At 38.3% G+C, this 22,378-nt stretch overlaps 1 protein-coding gene across 1 annotated transcript in view; it reads right to left on the reverse strand.

Moving 5' to 3' along the window:
• LOC100746737 (disintegrin and metalloproteinase domain-containing protein 10) overlaps window positions 1-22,378 on the reverse strand; it is a 150,296-nt gene that overhangs the window by 6,602 nt on the left and 121,316 nt on the right. Inside the window, exons 8-12 of the mRNA XM_003490152.4 lie at window positions 18,071-18,195; window positions 17,817-17,945; window positions 16,805-16,973; window positions 13,870-14,039; window positions 1,951-2,118 (exon numbers count right to left, since the gene is read on the reverse strand). Of these exons, the coding sequence (XP_003490200.1) occupies window positions 1,951-2,118; window positions 13,870-14,039; window positions 16,805-16,973; window positions 17,817-17,945; window positions 18,071-18,195 (761 nt within the window). The remainder of the gene's footprint in view (window positions 1-1,950; window positions 2,119-13,869; window positions 14,040-16,804; window positions 16,974-17,816; window positions 17,946-18,070; window positions 18,196-22,378) is intronic.

The following is a 22,378-nucleotide window of genomic DNA, read 5'->3' on the forward strand; positions in this document are numbered from 1 at the left end:
TCTCGATAGCTTTGTTTCGACGAGTGGACACAAGAAAATTGATAATTTCGATATTCTACGTGCAGAACTTAATATTCTTAGAAAAACTTGCAAGATAATCTATGTTCTCCACTGGATTTAATTTTGATTCTTAGCTGACTCTCGAGATTTCTTCACACCTTTGTCTCGACGAATGAATGTAAAAAGATAAGACGGATTGCTATCAATGAATAATTCCGATAACTTCGAACTATTTCCACATCTTCACCGTAGAAGTAATTTTGTTAAAAAAATTCACCTGCAAGTTGATCTATATTCTCCACGCAGTTTAACTTCCATATGTTCAAATGAATTTCGAGATTTCCTGATACCTTTGATTTATATTCATTCGTCGAACGATACCTTCGATGGATGAATAATTTCGATCCCTCCGATGTTCTTCTCTCCCGAAATTAATTTCATTAGGAAGAATGAAAAATTCACTCGAAGTCTAATTCGTATTCTCCACGCGGTTTAACTCCGACCCGATCGACAAGGGCGGGGGATGAGTCTCAAGATTTCTTAACAGATGAATGTGCTACCGTGGGCTGAAGGGTATTTCATTGCTGGTGTGCGTGCGCACGGCAGCCGGAGCCTTAAATCTACCCTCGAGACTCGAAGCGCGCTCGTGGAGAAAGAGGAAGCTACGCGTAAGAAAATGCCACGCGTACATTTCAAAATCACTCCCTCGTGGATTCTTCCCTCTTTTTCCAGAAACAGAACCAATCGTAAGCTTCCTACATGCAAGCAGAGTTTTCCTGGTTTCGGTTTTCGAAGATCCACGGATTTTCTCGCGCTCCCAAAGTCGACGACTAATGGAAATTTCGATGCAAATCTTATCAAAGGAAAGTACCGGTGCAAAGATATTGTGTTTCAAAGAACGTCTACATGCTCCTTTTCACGATTCTGACTTTTTTAACGTCATCTGTATATGGTTGTTTGTCACAGAGAAAATGATGTTATTAATTTCACAGTACTGATAGCAGGTACCATTTAATGGTTTCGTAGACGATTTGTTTAAACCCATCAATATGAATGGTTTCATCGAGTTTTGTGAACATTGTAACGATAGTCCGAGGCAATGTATACAAATTTAGAGAAGTCATCTACACGAAGCTATCGCGTGTTATTTTTAATCAGTCTCGAAAAACGGTTCGATTTCTTTTTGGTAGTATCTGTTGTGTAACTCTAGCATCGTGTGTACCATGTAGTCTTCCTCTGGTACCTATTACGAACGAGAAAATGGCAAGCAGTCTCCAATGAATAAGTAACTAGACAAGCAGCTAGTTTCGCGCTAGGAAATCGTAAATTTCCGCGTAATTTCGGTCACCATCGTCCGCTGCAACGGACTCATTTTCGTCGCGAGGATAATTTAGACGAAACACGATCGTATTTCGCGATATAGCGGCACTTTGCTTTCGCCTGGGTTTCGCGCTGCTTGATCATCTGCGATCATAAAGCTGAGCGTCATGACGTGTTTCAACACCAATAGAGTGCGACAGGCAAAGTTATTGTGGATTTTCATGCTCTGCAAACTTCAATTTATATATCCCTGTGTTCGTAAATGTTAAGACACTTTTTGAAGGAATGAGATGAATCTAAAAAGAGACTTGCTGAAATTGTTGTTGTTATTATTATTTCGGTTAGATCCGTGAGCAATGAAAGTTCCGTATATTCTATGTTATAATCAGAGTCTCATGAATAATGAAATTAAAATTGTTTCTGCAACTTCATATCTTCGTAGACAGAACTGGACAATTGGGAGCCACACAGAGATTTGCTTCACTCGCTAAATGACGTAACGAGTATTGTAATAGGAATATTTTCTATCTTTCTCATATATATAAAGATGTTCCGAAAAGAGACAGAAATTCACCAGAAGATAAAGGAGCGGCACGTAACAAGAGAGCAGACGGAAACGTCTAGACTCACCCCCATGTAGCAGACGAATTCCTCGTTGCATATGGTCTTGTTGGGCTTGTTGATGGATGGCGGGCACTGGGGACCACGGCCGTCGCAAAAGCTCGCGTCCCTGCAACCGTTGTCGTCCCTGCACTTATCGCCGTTGCGCAGAGTACAGCCGGATGTGCAACAAGGGCCCTGGAAACAACCACCGAGAGATGAACGACATTGTCCTGTAACGGAAGATGGAAGCAACCAGCGAAAAAGAAAGAGAGTAGGACGTCGTGTATACCGTGTCCAGTCGGAAACGTGGTACGCGCTCGATCGTTTTTTAGGTCGTCTGAAAATATGACGAAGCTGTTTGTACGATGGATGTGTCAAAGGAGAACGCTTTCATTGTGAACCTTTCAAGGTCTGTATCAGGTATTGTCCACGCTAAGTTTCGGTAGCTTGAAAGCTCCTCTGTTTCCTTTTGCCAGACTATACACGTGTCGTCACGGTATATACGTTATATCTGAGCAGTATGCATTAGCATGTGCGGTCCTTTCTATGTGTATCCAGGAACACCAAGTGCATAGAAAGAAAGGTTTTTGGAAAACGCAGAATGGTATTTCGTGCGATATATTGCGGGAAGTGGAAGTTTCATGTGATTGTTTATGGCGAATGACTGCATTTTAAGCGCTAGAAATGCGCGAGAAGAATATTTCTGAGGCTAAAATAAGAAAAGAAGCGCCCAAGGTTACGTGGAATATTTGTCTAGTTTGTATGCTTTGGTTAAAGAAACGGTAAAATGGAAAAAGTGAGACACACTTCCCATAATGATGAGTATTCAATCATTCCGTCGTTATTGTAATAATAAGAAAGGAATTCTATCGTATGGAAATTTCTACAACGTTACAACTTGAGAAACAGTGGAAAATCCGTACGATTAAGTGGAGCAGAACGACGAAACGGAAGCGATAACCAAACGCGCGTTATCAGCAGCAATTTCCTAACGAGTGATGGCAATTTTATAATTGCCGATCGTCGGCTGTGCCTTTGTCCGATCGAAAATTCATGATTCACCGTCCCGTCTGCTGCAACGTACGGCGTGACGTTGTTTTTTAAACGGATCCGCAGCGATATTCAGCGACTCGTGCGCGGGTTATCGGGCCCTGCCGCTTTGTCGCTCGTTAATTTATTTCGCCGCGCGTGTCGATGATAATGCGCGGTTCGTTGGAACGCGTTCCACTCCGGGGGGCATTGTGCGAGACCAGGAACAATATCTCGATTTTTCGAGCGATTTTCTGGACAGAACAATGGGCAACATTGTAGTGCGCACCAGAGAATTCGGGGCAACGCAATATCAAGACTGTTTTTTTCTCTTTGCCTCTCTCCCACTCTCTCGCCTTATTTCCGCTATTTTTTCTTTTTTTTTTTTTTGTTTGTTTATTTTTCCTATTTCTCCGTAATTTGCACTTCTTTGTTCTTGTTTTTTTTTTCCCTTTTTGGAAGTGGGATTATTCATTTCCAGTAACCATTTCGACCGTGAATTTTTTTTATTTTTAATTCATTTTGTATAATTACACAGAACTCATTGTCATCTCTTCTTTTTCCGTTGTTTTCATACTGGAAATTTCTTTTCCAATTTTTTAAATTGCGCCATACATTGCTCTGTGTCTACAACACGCTTTCGACGAAGGTAATGAAAATTCACTGGAAAAAATGCAATTGGCGCTTGAAATCCATCCGTGTTGGAACTCGAACCATGGTTTCACAGTAATCAAGCACCCTATCGATTACGCTATCATGGCCGCTGGGATTGAATTGCCATTTTTCATATGAAAAGAGCCTTGATAACACAGTTGGTTACTATGTATGACGATGTCATTCTCGTGACACGTGAAAAAATCCCTGATACCTGAACGCGTATTTTCACCTGTAACGTATCGAATCACAAATTCTAACCATAATGCGATAATATTCATTATTATTAGCTTACTATAGCTTCATATTTGCAACAAGCTCATAAATCTACTCTGTTTCGTACGTTTGAATGCACGATTAAGCTTATAACTATTACATTACTCAGTGACGTGTGGTATGTACCAATTTTAACAAATAAACTGCAATTAACCGGTGAATAATTAGCAATCAATGCGTGCATCGAGAATATGCTCGAAGTTTGGCTACAAAACCGCTAATACGCGAATAGAACGCTATCGACTCATTGGTTTTTTTTCCATTTTAGCGGTCTATTTATTTTCTATTTATTTGTTTAACAATGAGAACGTCTCTTCTAACGTTATTCGAATTTCCATGCATTAATTTATTGTATACGTGTCGCTGTATTGAAAATCCACTTTTGCCAGAACACACACGCGACAATGAATATTTATGAAATTTAGGGAACAACGGGCAGAAGTTTCAGAGTTGGTCCCGAGGTGATACGTGCAAATACGTCGAAGAAATATTCGGGAAGACGAGGGTGCGAATAGTCCGCGAAACCGTGATTTTACGCTCGAGAAACTTTCTCCCTGATTTTCTTTCTGTTCCGTGATCCACTTTAGACGATAAATATTCAAATAATTCGACAATCTCGTGCCATCGATCTGTACGGTAAGGTAAAAGTTAAAGGGCACTCGAATCTTTATCTTCGATAAATTCAGAAATATTTCTAATAATTTTTACTGAAATGGAAGTTGTTTCGCGAAACAGCTACTGTTAATTTGACGTCATTGAATTACATTCTTCAGGGCTATGTATGTTTTTAATCATTCGCTAGAAAATGATAAATATTAGGAAGATCGCTTCTGTTGGAATCGTTGAGGTCTTTTTGACCCGTTGTTGAAATTTTCCAGCTGCGCGTTTCAAGATATTACGAAAGCATTTGGCGATTAAATACGTTGTCTGCGAGAAGGGTCGTGATTCTCGTTCTTACCAGCAACTTGCGAGCCCTCCATCTGCGAAATTGCTGTATCTGTCTCGCAATTACATCCAAAGTACTCATGTACGCGCGAGAAAATTGAATAGCGACGCGTTTTTAAAAAAATTGCAATCCAGTAAAATCCAGTTAGAAATTAAGACCACTGGAAACATTAAATAATTTTTTACCCTTTTCTTTTAATGAAATTAAGAATGGCAAGGCAATTAATGTCAATATTTGTTAATTGAGACGTATCCTAGAAAACGTTGTATCGAGTAAATTGCTTTCAAAGCATTATTATGTCATCTGTCTGACGTAACATGCGTACATTTCACTTAGGATTCTAACTCAATACGCAGGAACTCTAATTCTAGCAACACCTTTCCCTTCACGCGGAAGGTTCGCGAAATTCCAATAAACGAGTCTAATAACATTCTTGCTACAATCTACAGTGAAGTTAGCTTCTTGTATCGAGGAACTGGTCCGCGTCGGAAGACACTGTAAGAGAGAAATAGAGACGGGGAATTTCGTAGCGTGACAATTTTCGGTTTAATTAAATCGATGAACGAAAGAGGTTCGTCGGATGCTGAACGGGGAAACGTTTAAACGAATCGAATGATTTTCGCTTAACGTGCAGATAAGAACGATCCACGGTTTGAATATCTGATAGAAGGATACCCGTGGGACCAGCAGCCGATGCTTGGAAAATAAGGTTCCTCGGTCTGATACGTTTTCCGGTTCAACGAATTGGCACGGAAAGCAGCGGAAGGAATTCGATGCTGATGCAAGTGGATGTATTCTCGATCTGTGCATATATCAAAAAAATAAATAACCCGATGGAAAAGTGCATTCAGTCTATGAGAATATTACTGTCGAGCGGAAACCGGTCCTACGTGCGGCTCTCTCTCTCTCTCTCTCTTTCTCTGTGTCTCTTCTAATAACACGTCACTTTCTGGATCCACTTGTTCATAGAAAAAATTCAACAATTATTTAGAATAGCTATACCTTACTGATTTCGATGATCTTTAGATATATCGTGAATTTTTAGCTTTACGACCAAGCAGAAAGACAATTTTCGTACTGACGACGAGTTTAAAAATTACTTCCCTGTAAAAGTAGAAAATTTAATTTCTCATGTTTGTTCCCTGTAGTTTTCACGTGTTACTATTATTATTATTATTATTATCCCTATCCCTATTTATTTCCTCTTTACGTAATTTAGCATATCAAAGTGAAGCGAAGTATACGAAGGAGAAGAGAAAACGAAAAAGAGAATGTTGGGAAGATTGCGGAAGATTCGAGGAAGATTCGCCAATTACAGATTCGAAAAGATTTTCAATTTCCCTTAAGGGTCGACGGCGTTTAATCACGCCTTTATATCAGGCTCCAAGAGAAAGCATGCTTCATTCCAAGTTGGCGATTAACGTTTTCAATCAGAGAAGGATAAGACTTATCTCTAAACGGCTGCGAAGCTGCAATTCCCAAGAAGATTTAGGATTGCTTTAATGCCTCGACCGCGCGGTCGACGTCAAGAGTCTTGCCCTTTATTTAGACCCGCGTCTATCTCGGGTATTCTTAATTACGAGCGATAAGATGTATCGTCGAACGCTGAGAGGGCCTCGTTCCCATAAGGGTTACAATTTTGAGAAGATTGAGAATAAGCCTTGAAATTTAAATTGCTCGAGAAATCTACTCGGCGATCGCTTAATCAACCCTCCCTTTATTTCAGTCCATGTTTACGTAATCGTACATCCTGTTAATTAGTCTTATCAGCTGTGTCATAACTTCGGCGAAGTTTCGTAGACGATACTGATACAAGATTCCTACGAGAGATTCTGAAAGTTCGCTTAAAAAGATTAAGACTTAACTTCGAACTTTTCTTAGACCCGCGTTAAACCGTTTATGATTCATTTTATTCGTATTATAAGGATTCTCTGCGATATTTTTTATTTACGATTCTCGAATGAATTATTCAAAGTACGAAAGTATAGCAGAATTCTAAAAAGAGATCTAGATACTTGTTTAGTCCACACGAGACGTATTTCAATTGTAAAATTACGGGCGAGTCGACTTATTAAAGTGAAGATTAGTGAGATGAAATTGTCAAATCTTCATTATTGACTATCGTGAATAAAATATTGGTATGATGATCTTATATGAGTTTAGATTTGGGACACGAGTAAAGATAAGGACATAAATTTATTATTTGATGAAGATTTAAGACGTACATTCTACTTCAATCTAAGGGTACTAAATAATAAAACGTCTTTCAGCCAGCAATTTTAATTAGGCAATTTAATTTGGATGTAATCTATTAGTTCTGTACAAACAATAGTGCTTCTAAAGTAGTCATGTTTAATTAATAATTCATTATTGATTCATACACTCTTATCAAACTAAATCATAGTGTTTGAATATTTACGAAGCAAAAGTAGTTTAGAAGCGAAAATTATTTGCGGCGTAAAGTCCGAATTTACTTGGCACACACACACACACACATACACAGATCTACACGAACCTCTATAGTGAACGTGTAATAACGAAAATCAAGCAGCCCTCTTGGCTGGAACCTTACGTTCACGTTGAGTCTTGGTCTTCGCGAACCGGGACGTAATAACACAGACTGAAACGAATCAATTTATCGAATTTCAATACTTCAATAGCAAGAATTCCTTACTCGAAGGAGGCGGATGGTGCGACAATGGCGGGAAATCACGAAACTCCGTCCTCGAGTAATTGCCGCTGCGGATGTAGCAAAATGTTGCGGCTAACGAAGCGAAGAATTATTCGAATCATCCCTGATGGAATTCATCCGGTTCGACATAGCTGTATAGAAACATTTTGGTCACCAGACCAAATCACTCATCCTTTGATATTTGCCATGTAAATAATCGCATTGTGCACAGGATGTTAAATGAGAACCCCAGATTTAGAAACAATTTCCCACTTGTAAACCAGCAAAATCGAAATGTCAATTGAGTCTTTCATACAGATACGTATAATGGCTACAAAAAGTTACATTTATTTTCCAATAAAGCTTTTTTTTTTTGGTTGGTGTAGTCATATGAAAGTACTACCAAATGATGTGAAACTTAATATACTTCGACTAAATCAATTAGTATATAAATGCTATAATAGGTACAATGGTGTACAAATACTTTTTGTAGCCACCGTACATTTCTAAGAAACGTTTAACGTGAAAAATTGGTATCCCAACGGATCGATATATCGTTCGTCTTAAAATAACTCTTCGATCGATCGAGGAGATTTTTCCACGATGTTCAACTATATGGAGCAAATCAAAAAGCGTTTGCCATTTTTCGCGAATAAAGGGCTCAAGATAGGATCTGTCTCGCGTTCTCGCGAGTTAATGCGGAATATTGGCGAGCGAAGGACGCAAAACAGAGGGATCGCCGAGGGGGTGAATATTCACCGATATTCTCGACGGTGTCGCGTTTTTTCTGTGATGGCATTAAGGATAAGAGATAGCGATCCCGCGAGATGTTCTCCTCTCGGAAAATGAACCACGTATAGGTGTTACGATTGAAACGCAAATATAAGCGCGGCTATGCACGTGTGTCTGCTTGGCTGTGTGCAACAGCAAAACCCCGTCTCGTGAAAATAGAACGCGGGGGATTCGTTTTACCGAAGGAAGTCACATTACCACCCCGCGTTTGAAGGATCGAATCTCCCGAGATAGCTAGATCGTTTCTCGACATTCAACGCTTGCATCGTATATTCATTAAAGTGCTCTCGAGAATAACGACGACGCTGTCTCTGCCTATCATATACAACGATGACGACCATTTGCAAGCGTCTGTGGACGAACACAAACATTCGAAATATTTTGCGAAATAATAAGTTATTCTGTTGTTACTAGAATTCGCTAGCATGTTTTAAAGGTCTAATTTTAAAGCCTTCAAACTTGAGTATAAATGAATATGAAACTATCTAAAAACTTTAAAGAGATTAACGATTATCGCTCCGATATTCTAAAAATACTTTACCTTCCTAATCGTGCTATAATTTTGGTCAACAAAGATCGCAAGCTTATTTTCTTCTTTCTTTCTTACCGAAATAAGATGTCTAAAACATCTGAAAACGAACACTGATCATCTTAATCCAGCTATTAATAATTTCGAGCTTTAGAATCGCCATCGAAAATAATGTACCCTTCCCATCTTACGAGCTGTACGTGTTTCCATCCCCGCAAACATGCTCCTTCTGCTTTATCTTTCTAGTACCTGGTTGTTTTCCTTTGCCTCCACTATTTATCTTTCTTCTTGTTCCGTCCCCTGTTTTCTTTCCTCGCTAGCAGCTCGTTTCCAGCACTTTTTCTCACCCTCCGCTCCACTCGTTCTCTCATCAGTCTCGACCCTGCACCTCCTTCGTTATCTTTCTCAATTTTTTCTTCACCATTCTTATTCCACCCTTGCTGCCAACCTCGCAGCTCTTACGCTTAATGTCCACAGTTTGCTTGGTTCTTCCAGCACCTTGCTTCATCCTTTTTCCACCTCTTTGCCTCTTGTTTATCGTCCTCGTCGTTCAACCTGGCCGAGGAACGGGGAAAGACGTCGTCCATTCGTCTACGTCTTCACGCTTTGCGAATCTACGTGTTTTGCATCCGGCACTTTTCTCCCGTGATGCACCTAATGCATCGACTTCCGCGAACGTTGCTTGCACGGATGTTTTGCTATTTCTTTTTTTCAGTCACGCCTATGTCACCTCGGTGGTGGCACCGATCGCGATCGTTCTTCTCGGTTTGTCCTGTTTCTTTGGCTTATCACAGGCTATGGCTGCCGCCAGAAACCATCGCGAACGCGAGGCGTGATGCTATCGCGATAAAAACAATCTCCGCGCAGCACCAGTTTAGGGGCCATAGTGCCTTTTTTAGTAGCTATAACTTATAAAAATCCGCGAGTAATTGCACTCGATTGTCCGGGAAGAATCACGGGACAGGCCCGCAGTCGATTCTCGGGACATAATGCCGAGCCAGTGGAACAGGAACAGGGGTGAATACATCAGAAACGAAGTATTTTAAAATTACAGTCTATTCACGGTCTCTACGCGCATAATTAGTAGCGAGGGGCATGAAAAAGAGGCGATAAAACGCGGCAATTGCCAAGTCGGTCGAACAATGCCATTGTAATTATTTTTCAGCATTGAAAACCTCGTTACCAGCATTTCGGACTTTGCAAGTTCGTGCATTAATTAGTACGTAGGCAACGTACCGCGGAGGAAACAAAGAAGGAAAAAGTACCATCAAACGGATGAAAAAAAGAAAGAAAAAAATAAAAAGGAGGAGCGAGGGAAGCGAACCGATATCGATGTTCATCCACGAAATTTCGAAAGAACGATCTACTAACTCTGGAATCAAACGTTTCCTCTCGTACAATATAACAAGATTAATTGTTTTTGGTTCGCGGAGAGTTTCCCATTCGTGTTTCGCCGAGGCTTCCTAGCCGATAGCAGCCTCCTCGATTTCAGTTTGATTAATTAGTCCCGTTTTCCGGGATACTACGAGCACGGCGGTGAATGCGCTAGTGTTCGCTAGGGTGACGCCATCGCCATCATCGTCATCTACGACGACGTTCGGACGATAGGGTCGACCAACATTGAAAATTAAACCTCATCATCAGTGTGTATTTGCACCTTGTCAACAATAACGCCGAGCATATCCGGAAACCAGGGGGGATCCAGAGACTTGGAACATACCTGGAAACTAATTCTCTTCTCTCTTACTTTCTCTAACTTTGCGAGCTCTCTCTCTCTTATGACCGTCCGTGATCAGTAAGTTTCTTCGAGCGCGAAGAATCGTACATGTACGAGATTGTAGTTTCCAACACGACCCGCCGTCATCTAGAAAAGTGCTCGTTCTCGCTGTACTCCTGGAAAATGGCCTTGTATTCACAGCCAGTATTGTGTTGGTTTTATCGGTCGGTATATATACTCAATCTTTTGACTAGTTCCTTTCTCTTTTGTTCCTCGTGTTACTTTCTTTGGTCTTAAGTGGTTGAACAGATTTTTTTTAGACACGTAATGGCATTTAGATTGTTGAAATTTTTTGTTCTTACTGTTTGACTATATTTTTTATCGTTACATTTTTATACTTCTTTGTCAATTTCTTTTGTTATGTTCTTTGTCCTTTGATATTTCCGTCGGTTTTTGAATCGTTAAAATTTGTTGATATTATATAGTTAATAGTTTTTATTATTACATTCTTTATGCTCCTTTGTTCTATACTACTTTCTGTTCTGTAATGCATCTCTATATATAATAGATTATTCTAATAATTTTTCTTACCTTCATAAAACAATAACTTACTTAGTTTGCATCTTGCAGTAATGTTAAGTTTCTACAACTTTTACGAATCGTTTCACTGTTTCACCCTTAATATGTTAATATACATAGATTATAAGTGGACAAATATCCATGGCCCCTAATTTTATTAACTTCCATTAACTTCCCATTAATTTCCTGCATTCTCTCGTAATTCCATATCCCGAAGTTCGTCCACGAAATCTGACAAAATGATCGTGGGTAAGTAACAATATCTAGCTTCGTGTTTCGCTGCTAGCTTCGACCCGCAGGGTCGATTTTGTGCGTGGGACCGCCCGAAACCCCCGAAGGAACGTCGAACTTCATGGTTGCATAAATTATGACCGTCTCGATTTCGAATGCGCCGGATTTCCTGTACTCATTATCGTTGGCTCACCGTTTAATCACCCAACGCATGCCTGGTATAGAGGATCCAAGTTGCTCGGTTCGTTGGAACAAACGATCGGCATTGGTTGGATTAACGTGGAGTTGCAGGTTCGTGCGCGGGGACGAGACGCGTGTAACGGCACGTTTCGCGTTTAATTACGGCTTTAGTGTATCATTAATAAACATCGATACGTCCGTACCGCATAACCTGTCGCGTAACGTGCCTCGTGCCTCGTTATTAATTAGCGACGTTACACGTAAGAGGATTGAGAACGAACGCGTTCAGCTTCTATTTTATTTCGAGAATCATCCATTACAGGCTTCTGTCGGACACAGGGGGAAAAATGATGTAGGTTACCTCGGAGAAAAATGATGGCTTTCGCCGTGGATAATTAAGAGGTCAGGAAGAAGTGGTTGCTTCTAAATCGAAGTTTTTCTTATTTATCAGTCGTGATGATATCGGAGTCGAGGGTGTTAAACTTTCTGAAAGTTTAACAGTTTACGGTACCCATTGAAAGGAGCAAAATATGTTTGACCAACATAGTTTACAAAAACGATCTTTCGATATTATATCAAATTTTGTATCAAAATTGTGTGATATTTAAATCAGATATACTGTACCCACCATCCAACATGAAATTGTTACTTCGTGAATGAGATACGTGAGACGTGCGAGCGTACGAGAGAAACGGAAATAGAAAATCATCGAAAAATTCGATTCTCTTCATACGACGATATTTCAACAACGCAAAGTCGCACCGGAGTGAAACGAAAAGCATTTTACAGCGGAAGCTTCGCTCTTTCTGATATCTCAAACAGGATTAAAATATCTTTGCTAGTTTTGCAACAACAATTGTTTAAACTCTTAGTAGTTTTAATAAGTATTACTCGCGTATTTTGGTGTATTCGAATAAATTTGTATACTTTTTTAACCATGCAGTTTGTAATGGTATTGTTAATAGTTTTTATAATAATTACAATACAAAGTTATGTGTATTTTGTAAAATTTTGAGTAAAATATCAAGAGAGATGGATAGAACGAGGCAGATCAATAAAATGGCCTCCTCAGCTATCTAGTTTAAATTCTTTGGATTTATTTTTGTTCTATCAGCGATAAATAATTACAATAATCAACAAAAAAAGAACAATCAACATTGTCTATAACAAATATGAAAACAAAGTATATTTTTTTATCAAAAAAATTGTTTCTTGGATATATGTTGTTTAGATGTTTTTTTTTCCTCCCGGTGAAGACATAAAACTGGAGCAAGATTGGAGTGTATATTACACATAATTGTGTGTAACATAGTTTATAACACTCTACATAATCTCTTACGAATATACCAATCGCCCGATTACTATCGAATGTTACGAAAAATGGAACTTATGTAAGAATAGTTGTTAAAGTATATTGAATTTGACCAATCGCTAAACAGTAGAAAATTATAAAAGCGTTCGTTTTCGAGGTAATGAAAGTAAATCGATGACGAACGTCTCCTGGAAAAACTGGTTCGCGTCTCACAGGGAAAGTCGGTATTGCACGTTCGCATTTCGTTTCCTACATTACGCTTTCAAGATATTCAATAGAAATTCATAACATATTCAGCGTGTAGCTTTCGTAGAAAATGAAAATGAGTCTCTGTCGAAATTTTCAAAGGAACTCGCTGCTAAAAGACCGTATTTGCAACGTCTGTAAAAATATCTCTCCTCGGAGACCTTAGAAAACTCGCAGCTTCCGCCGTTACCGTAGCGTTTTAATATTTCAACGCAAATGTAAGCAAGAATTTGACATCTTTCTCTTCAAAAATGCAATTTTAACTTTAAGTTTGCTCCTGTACTTTGCGCACTCGTTCAACCTAACTGTCACTTGTTCTAAATCAATTCTGGCCATTTTCCAAATGAAAACTTACTCCATAATTTAACTACTGAAAAATTTAACCTATTAATCTTTCGATCAATTTACATTAGCTAATTCTGTCAGTTAACATTGTGGCTATGAAAGGGAATTTCCAAAATTTGCTTCATATTTTCGTACTATTTCTTCTAATATTTCTAATATTTCTTCTACCTAGATTCTATAATTTTATAAAAGAAATTAAGGTACTTACAACATCATGACAAATTGTACGCCGCTTAATTCTTAATGGATTAATCTGATATTTTGTAGCCGATCGATACTGTTATTTCTATAGAATTCTCTATGGAACGATCAACAAGCAAGGATGTTACGTCGAATGGGAACAAATCACGTTGTAGGAGGAACGTTAGACTTAATCACGATGCATTGGGGAAACGAACGTATTTGGACATTGAGCAAATGAAGGAAAACTGCCACTTACCTGACTGGGACTGCATACTGCACCATCGGCAAGACGACAAGGTACCTCGTGAGGGGCATGATGAAGCCGTTGAGGGTGGCAACAGGGGTCGTTGCAGTCCTCCTCCCATCCGCAATCACACTCTTCGCCATCCTCCACAACGCCGTTCCCGCAGATGGCATTTTGGGGCTCTGAGGAATCATCGATTTTCCATTTCAGTTCGATCAACATGATTCTCCATATGCTTTGCCATAACATTTTCTCAAATTTCAATTAACTAGTCCTCGTAGGATCAAACTATTGACCAGATAAACGAATGACTGGCTAATTTGAAAAAATGATCAATATAATGGAAAGTTTATCTATAATTTAAAATTACAAACTTTGCACCTGTACATTAAACTTGTAAACTATTTGATTAAATACAAACTTTGATTAAATTATAATTTCCTTTAGGATGAATGTTACGATCAACGAATCATCTGTGGAGTATGTCAATTATCGATCAAGTGACTTCTGGTCAATTGTTTTTTCCCTAAAACCTAACCTTGTTTTTTCCCTATGTTGAAAATAGATCATTTAACACTGTAGACTTTAGCTACTACTATAATCTCATTTTTCACCAATCTTTATTTGAGCGAAGTGTAAAAAATTAATAGATAAAGAGAGAAAGGAGAAACAGTTATATTTGTAGGATTATTAGATCAATTGGATCAATTAGATCTATTCTCTTAATTGTTAATTAAACTTAGAAAATGATCAGTTAACTTTTTTAACAGAGTTTCAAGAGAACATCGTATCGTTTTGATTTTAAACGAACGAAGAATGAGCCGCAAGTGGAGGCAAAGTAGATGGAATAAATGTTAGCCTGATTTGCTGTGAGCTTAATGAAATCCTCGATTTAATGAAGCTCAACAAGTCGACCGTGACTGTGTAATGTAATCAATTGCGCGCCGCGTCGAGTGATGCTCGGACAGCTCTGTTTTTACAGAAGTCGGCGGGAATTTTCCTAAATTTTTCGCGTGTTACTTCCTTTCTATTATAAATAGAAGAATCACAGAAACATAATTTGTCAGTGATTTAATTGAACCTCTACTTAATCGAACCTCTATCTTACACATGTAAAATATTCGAAATCGTTTTGAATCGAAATGAGAATAATCTAGCTATAATAATATTTCTTGCGAATATATTATGGGTGTCATATAAAAGATCTTGAACTGAAATTGGTCAAATTTGAAACCAATCTGAAAATGTATATAGAAATTACAAGATATTTCTTCCCGAGCATATACCTAATAAAAATCAACAAAGTGTTTGAATCATTAAACCTTTCAGAAGTGAAAATAATTAACTCCGTTTCTTGTAAGTTTTACAATTTCATTAATAAAATATATGATTAATGTTCGATTCTCAAAAAACGAATCGCTTACTACCCGTAAGTACCTTTATCGTAAAAGAATAGCACAAATAATAATTTAGCGACGGCACTAATTACATATATGTTCTAAACTGATAATCATGCTGTATATTAACTTTTTATTAAGTGTATGTTTGCAATAAATATCTCGCAACTGTTATATACATTTTTGAATTTTACGTGGATTCTATCTCATTACAATGTTAATGAAATTTCAAAAAATTTCATACAATATGCAGAGTAAATATATTTATAAAAATGTTTTATGGCAGATGTTCAAACACTTTCGTGAATTACTGTATATGCCATGATAATATTTTACTTTTTATTTCCCTTCGTTAACACGCTGTCTCATGTGTATTATAAAAGTAGCTGTGTTTCGCAATACTCGAACGAGTTTTTCCATCGATTTAAAACGGTCACGCGGATTTTTATGTTATGAACAATTAACGAATCGTATTTGTTTCTTGTTTGGCCGACTTGTCGCACGTTTGCTAGTACGTTCGCGCGGTCGATGCTCGTTGTCCAAAACGAGTTTCACGCGGACCATGTAGAGCCTGCTATTAGAATTGCAATTGAGTTGCAGTTAGACCGTGGGTCGATCGATATACCGTAGCAACACCGATAGGTTTCCTCTTTGTCTTTTTTTTCGTTTTTATGTTGCTGTACGATGGTATTAGCATTATATATAAGTAGGTCAAAGAGCATCATGCTCTTTTTCCTCTCGTTATGTCTTCTTGTATGTAATTGTTGCAGCACAATTACGAAATTGAATTTGACTTAAAAAACAGGAGAGTTTTGTGAACAAAATGTATGCGTTTCCTTAGTATTCTTATTTCTAAACTATGTACAGCGCGATTTTGTGTCATAAATGATAAGTGATGTAGTATGCTTGAGTGTGATTTCGAATCTGCCGTGTGTGTATATCTTGTGAGAATCTGTTTGAACGTTTGAGATGTTGAAAGAATCTTGTTTGAATCTGACATCGTGTAAATATTTTAATATTTGATATACGCGATTTTAAACAAATTTGATTCAGCTCTTACTGGTTGATTGTGATATGCTGGAGATTATTTAATTTTCTTACTGATTGTCTTTTTGACTGATAAGTGCGTCGCTGCGTTTGAAAAGGTGAAAGTGAAAATGCGGAATAGGAGAATGCGTATCTAACTGCATTCTGCAGTAACCAGGTTTGATTTTCCTTCACCAAGTCTGTTATTTTGTAATTTACATTTCTCAACAGCAACAATTTCTTACATTAAATGCAAGAGCTAAACAATGCTTAAGTTTCTCCAGTTTAAATGTTCTCTCACTATCGCGGTGCAGAGATTCAACAGGAAATACGTTAACAAGTAATTAGCAAAGGGGCCTGTAAGCAGCTTTACCAGCGATTGTATAAATAATTCAGGTAACGACCGTGTACAGAGACGATCGAGGGGGGCACGGAGGAGGTCAGGGCTGTGATGACTGGAAGCAGGCCAGACGTTGACCCCTTTCGGAATCTAATTAAAATTCCGAAAGCTTCTCTCTACTCACCGGCGAAGCATCCCTTGGACGAACGGGCCTTGGCATTTAAAACGGGATTTATGGAGACCAAGCTGCACGGACTGAAGCGATTGTTATTTCGTTTGTCCCCGCTGGTGGCTCTGGCAAACATTATGAAATTTCCGTCTTCTCCTCCGGGCGAACACTCGTCCGGATCGTGCTTGTCGCGTTAACAGAAAGATCAAACGTTAGACAACGACTTTGTATTATCATTCATCATGTATAATACAGTGAACGGAGTCAACTTTGAGAAAGGAGTTGTAATTAACTCCGACGTTGACGTGCCTTTACCCTTTGAATCGCCCAGCAACTGTAGCCACGCGAATTAAATAATTGGACCTTTCTCGCGGAAACAGTTTCGATCGTAATGGGCTATCAAATGGCTCTTTCCTCGTGTTAACGTCCAGCGAGAACAAAGCTCCGACGAAGTCTGGGGAATAAACACGCGGGTACATATGTAGAAGTTGTTGGGACTCTAAATGTTAAAGTTTTCTAATTTTCGAATATTCCAATCTCCGAACTTTCGAATTTTCAGTCTCCAATTTTCCTATGTAATTAACTATTTCAACTAAATATATTTTATATTTCTAAATTTTCTAAATTCTTCATATTTGATAGGTACAAGCAAGAAACACGTGTGTAAACGTTCTTGAAATAACTTGAATCCGCACTATTCCACGCGTAAAATTCCAACGGCAAGTTTTCAAACAATTCAGCGCTTAATTATTCAGGATATGGCTTCAGGATTTTTTCCTCAAACACCTTCTTTAGATGGAAACTTACCCCTCTGCTTTTATATCAAAGAAATGCAATTTTACTATTCGTACTATTCCTTGATTCGGAAAGAAATAAGAGAAGGAAAAGAAAGAAACATTAGAACAATCGTAGCATAGATCACGATTGCTTCGACGGGGTGGTGTCTCCGAAACAACCCTCGAAACTTTTCAAATGTATTCGCCGTACGCGTCGACAGCATGCAACCTCGATGCGCCGTTGAACTTACAGGGGATCCGAAGTTGTGACCGATCTCGTGTGCGAGGGTGACGTGAGAAACCGTCGGTGGTACGTGTTTGCCGTAGTTCAGGAGGGTGATTATACCGGTGTTCAACGATTTCATGCTACCCCTGTAGTGCTGCAAGACGAAATAGCGTTAGTTCTCGAGGTAATTGTCTGAGTATCGTGAATGCGCCGCGGAACGATGTTATTTTAGATGTGGCACGGTCGAATTAGTTTCGTTACATTCGGAACAGAACTTACCCCGTTTTTCTCGCAAACTCCGCCAGCATTTTTCAGATCTCCAGTCCATGCCAAGCCCAAAGTTCCCTTCTCAAAGTCGCGGTACGTGAACATGTACGATAGACAGAACGCGTCATAGTCCTCTTCTGTAACGAGTTTCAATGGACGATTAATCGTTACAATTTGCCAGTTCTTGATCTTTGATCGACTATAATATTTCGTCCGTGAAATACTTAGGCACATGAGAATACGTAAGCATACGCTAGCGGACAAAAATAAATGTGTAGACAATGAAAATAGGTATCAACGAAGTTTAATCAACTTAATACGAGTGGATCTGTTATATAACTTTATTTATCATATATCCTTATAGATCATTATAAAGTATTTAGTAAATAATTTTTATTTATGTTTATATTTCTGTGTACGAAGTAACTGTATGTTTAACGAAACTTCATTGATACCTGTTCCCACTATTCTGTCCATTTATTTCTGTCCACGACCGTACATGCACCACAATGACTCTCAATCCACCATATCTCTTTTAGAATAAAAGGTGGAGAGAGGAGATAACTTTCTTATTGACCGATTTATGTATATATATGTACATATATCACGAAAGTTCGAGTGTAAATCAATTTCGTTCGCTGTTAATCTGTCGCGAATGAATTAACGGACAAAATTCTATGCCGTTGTACTCGCAATACCCCTGGAATTCGTTGCATCCAATCAAGAACGTCGCGTCTCACACTGGTATTTCCGAGGGACGGAGACAAATACCCGTCGTTCGCAGCCTTTTAATTAATTTCATTTTTAATTCGGCCACTCTACCCTTGGCAGTATTTCACCTGGCTGGATTTCTGATGGCGCGCGCGAAAAAGAGGATGGCTCGAGGGGGCGTTGAATTCCCAGCCGACGCGGCCAAACATCGGCCGAGATGTTATCCGGGAAAAATAATAAATCAGGCGTCCAGAATGTCCGGTAATTTAATTTCTGGCGAACTTTTATGCTGTAGCAACTTTCCTCCGTTGGGATCGGTGTGTTCGGTAGCCGGGTATATGAAAAAAATAGGAAAAAAATGAAAAAAAAAACAAGGAGAACGTCCGCTCGTCTACACCCCTTTTATTCGCCCTTCTCCTTCGCGGAAATTTTTTGTGGCTCTTGAAAAAATGAGAGAGAACAGAAGAGTAAAACGAGCGATGAATACTCTGTGAACGTCGTGCATGAATTTCAATGAAAAGGGTTGTTTACGGACGTCCAGCAGCGTGTTCATCGCGTTCACGTTCTTCCAAAGTCAACTGTACTTCGCGGACCAGCGAGGGCACTATTGTACCCGATGGACAAACGTTTGCTATCAAAAAGGGAAAAGGAAGATAGAAAGCAAAGATAATATATTTTACGCAATTTTAACGCTAGAAATTAGTAACCAAACTTAGAATAGTTTATTAGATAAATTGAGGATGTATTATCTTTTTACGATTGAAATAATGCACGTGGCCTTAGGAAAATTAATTTTCTATATTTAAGCTAACGATAAAAATATCTTTTTTCAATTCCACTCCACTGCAATTTTTTTCCATTGCACTACCTCCATTTTCCACTTATTTCATTGACATTATATGTATCTTACAATTTAGTACATTAAATCAAAAGCAATTTTTTTCAAGTTTTCTAATAAATGTACCAAGTAAATGGCCTAATGCTTGTAGATTGATCTACGTAGATAATAGATCAGTCATAGTTGTTCAACCTTCGAGCACAAAATCGAGCTATCGGAACCATGAAGTGGCCACAAGCGTGTGGAAGGTAAAAGTGCTGCGGATCATCGGGAAAACAAGCCCGGTTCTTTGCACAATGGTTTTTGCAGTCTGCATGCACGGCAGCTGCTTTTTGCAAGGGGAGAGAATAGAACGTGGGATACGTGTTTGCTGTGTAGCATGTCTCAGGAGGCATATTTGGTTACTGTATGCCTGCGGCAAATACGTCATGGTCCACTGCTGCTCGGTTGTGTTTCTCTCGATCCTAGTACATCAGCTATTGTACCGCTACGAGCTGTTCAATGTTCTCTACCTTGATTTCAATTTAGTACCTACCAAAATGAGACACCATTTCGCTGATATTCTCATTGTCAATGAAATAACCACGACTAGTAGACAGACCGTGTGTGTGTGTTTCTCTTTGTCGATTATTTCATTGAAAATTATTTGCTCTGGTTCGTTCTTCTCGACTGGCTAATTTCAAGGCAAACCGTGTCGCGTTTCAACGCAGAGAGAGAACCGTTAATATTTAGAACGTTCTCCAGGAACGAGTAGCTGTTATTTAATAACGGCCCGGCCATTATTATATCAGCGAAACACGAAGCGAAATACTAACGCGAAGGTGACAGACGCTCTTCCGACGAGACGTTATTGTACCTGTCGCACCGAGCAACGTGAAACGATGTTACATTATCCTGACACTCGACAAATGTGCCTGCGTGAATTGTCCGCGTAATCTGCATCGAAATTCCAATGGGATTACGCGTGTACTGAATTTTTCATCGAAATATTCTCTGTAAAAATCAGTGGCGGGCGAACCTGTAATTAATTATAGAAGAATGTTGGAATTTTCGGCTGCAGGCAGATTTTTACTTGCTATGTGTAAAACTAAATAATTTGATAAGAACAATGGAATAATTTACTTGTAGGATATAGTTTTCACAAAGGATGGCGAATGGTAAGGGATGGAATACTGTTATGGGGTAGAGAATATTAGATTCAAAATGTTAGTATTCGTTTGCGTACATTAATTGTGCGGTAGAGAATGCAAGATTTGAGAAATAAAATAAGGAACGTAAGAAATAGAAGAGTGGTGTGAGATAGGGAATGTTGGGCGTGGAATGATAGCATTGGCTTGTGTATATTAGATATGGGGTAGGAAATATAAGAACCGAGCGATGAAATAAGGATTATATAATAAATTAAGAGAATATGTATAAAACTAATATGTTCATTGGTTTAGTTTTTCTCATGTCGATAATTTGTGCCGTTTGTATTAATTAACCAAATAATTAATTGGACACGAAGAAAAATGGATTTCGACAGTAAAATCGCGCTACAACCCTAACGATGCAATCGTGCTTATTAGTCATCACGCTAACTGCAAACATTTCGACCGAAATTGCGTAATTATGGTAGACAATGCAAATTCAAATGCATTGGGGAATGCGTACACCAATGCCCTAGAGGTAACTCATATTAACGTTTTAATGTAATCAATAACTTGAATATAATTATAATATGGATATATTAAACAACCTAATTAAGTATCGTATTAGGTATCATTTGGTTTTCAAATTTCACGTAGAAGAATATAATATGTAACACGAAGTAACTTCTAACAAAATCGATATTATATTCCGACAAAATTTACTGGCTCTAAAATTGCAAATGTCATCTACGGTGCAAATATTTTTCATAAATAATGGAATGGAACCAACGATGAAATCGAATTTGCTAAATTGGACAAAATCATATTTGCGTCAAATTGTAACTCGATTTATCAAATACTTTTAACAAATTAAATAAATGGGTCCTCTTGTCCTGTAATTTGACAACTAATACTATTACTTAATTGACAATTCACTAGTTATTTATATATTAGTCAGACTATTTTTAAAAATATTATATTTTTGTGCTAAATACAATAACGAAATGGCTTGTAATTTATAAAATTTATTTTATTTTTTTATCATGTCATGACGACCAATTAATTTCAAGCTTTTATTTTTACAAAAGTTTTTCGATTATATTAGTTCCAGTTACATAAAAAGTCTTCTGTCTTTCTATATTAAAGATATTTACCAATCTTCTTATTTCCATGGAAAGATAAAAACACGATTATCCTTTAATTAAACTATTTTCACCATATGAAAACTAGAAGATGACACACCTCGCATAAATAGCCCCTAATAGAAAAACACTCATAGTAGCCATCTTTAAAAGCATGCGCTGTATAGACGGATAGAGCGAAAGTGGCGGCTTAAATCAGCTCGAAGGAGCGTCGAAAGCAACTCTATATACAGGGTGGTTGGTAACTGGTGGTACAAGCGGAAAGGGGGTGATCCTACGCGAAAAAAGAGGTCGAAAATATAGAATAAAAATTTTTCATTTGAGGCTTTGTTTTCGAGAAAATCGACTTTGAATTTTCGCTCGGTACGCGTGCGGTACGTTATAACGGATTTCACTGTAGATCGTTGTCTCGATGGAAAAATTAAAAAAAAAAAAAAAATAAAATAAAAAAAATTTTTATTCTATATTTTCGACTTTTTTTTTCGCGTAGAATCACCCC

This window comes from Bombus impatiens, unplaced genomic scaffold (genome assembly GCF_000188095.3).
Source record: "Bombus impatiens unplaced genomic scaffold, BIMP_2.2 scf_0406, whole genome shotgun sequence".
Taxonomy (NCBI): domain Eukaryota; kingdom Metazoa; phylum Arthropoda; class Insecta; order Hymenoptera; family Apidae; genus Bombus; species Bombus impatiens.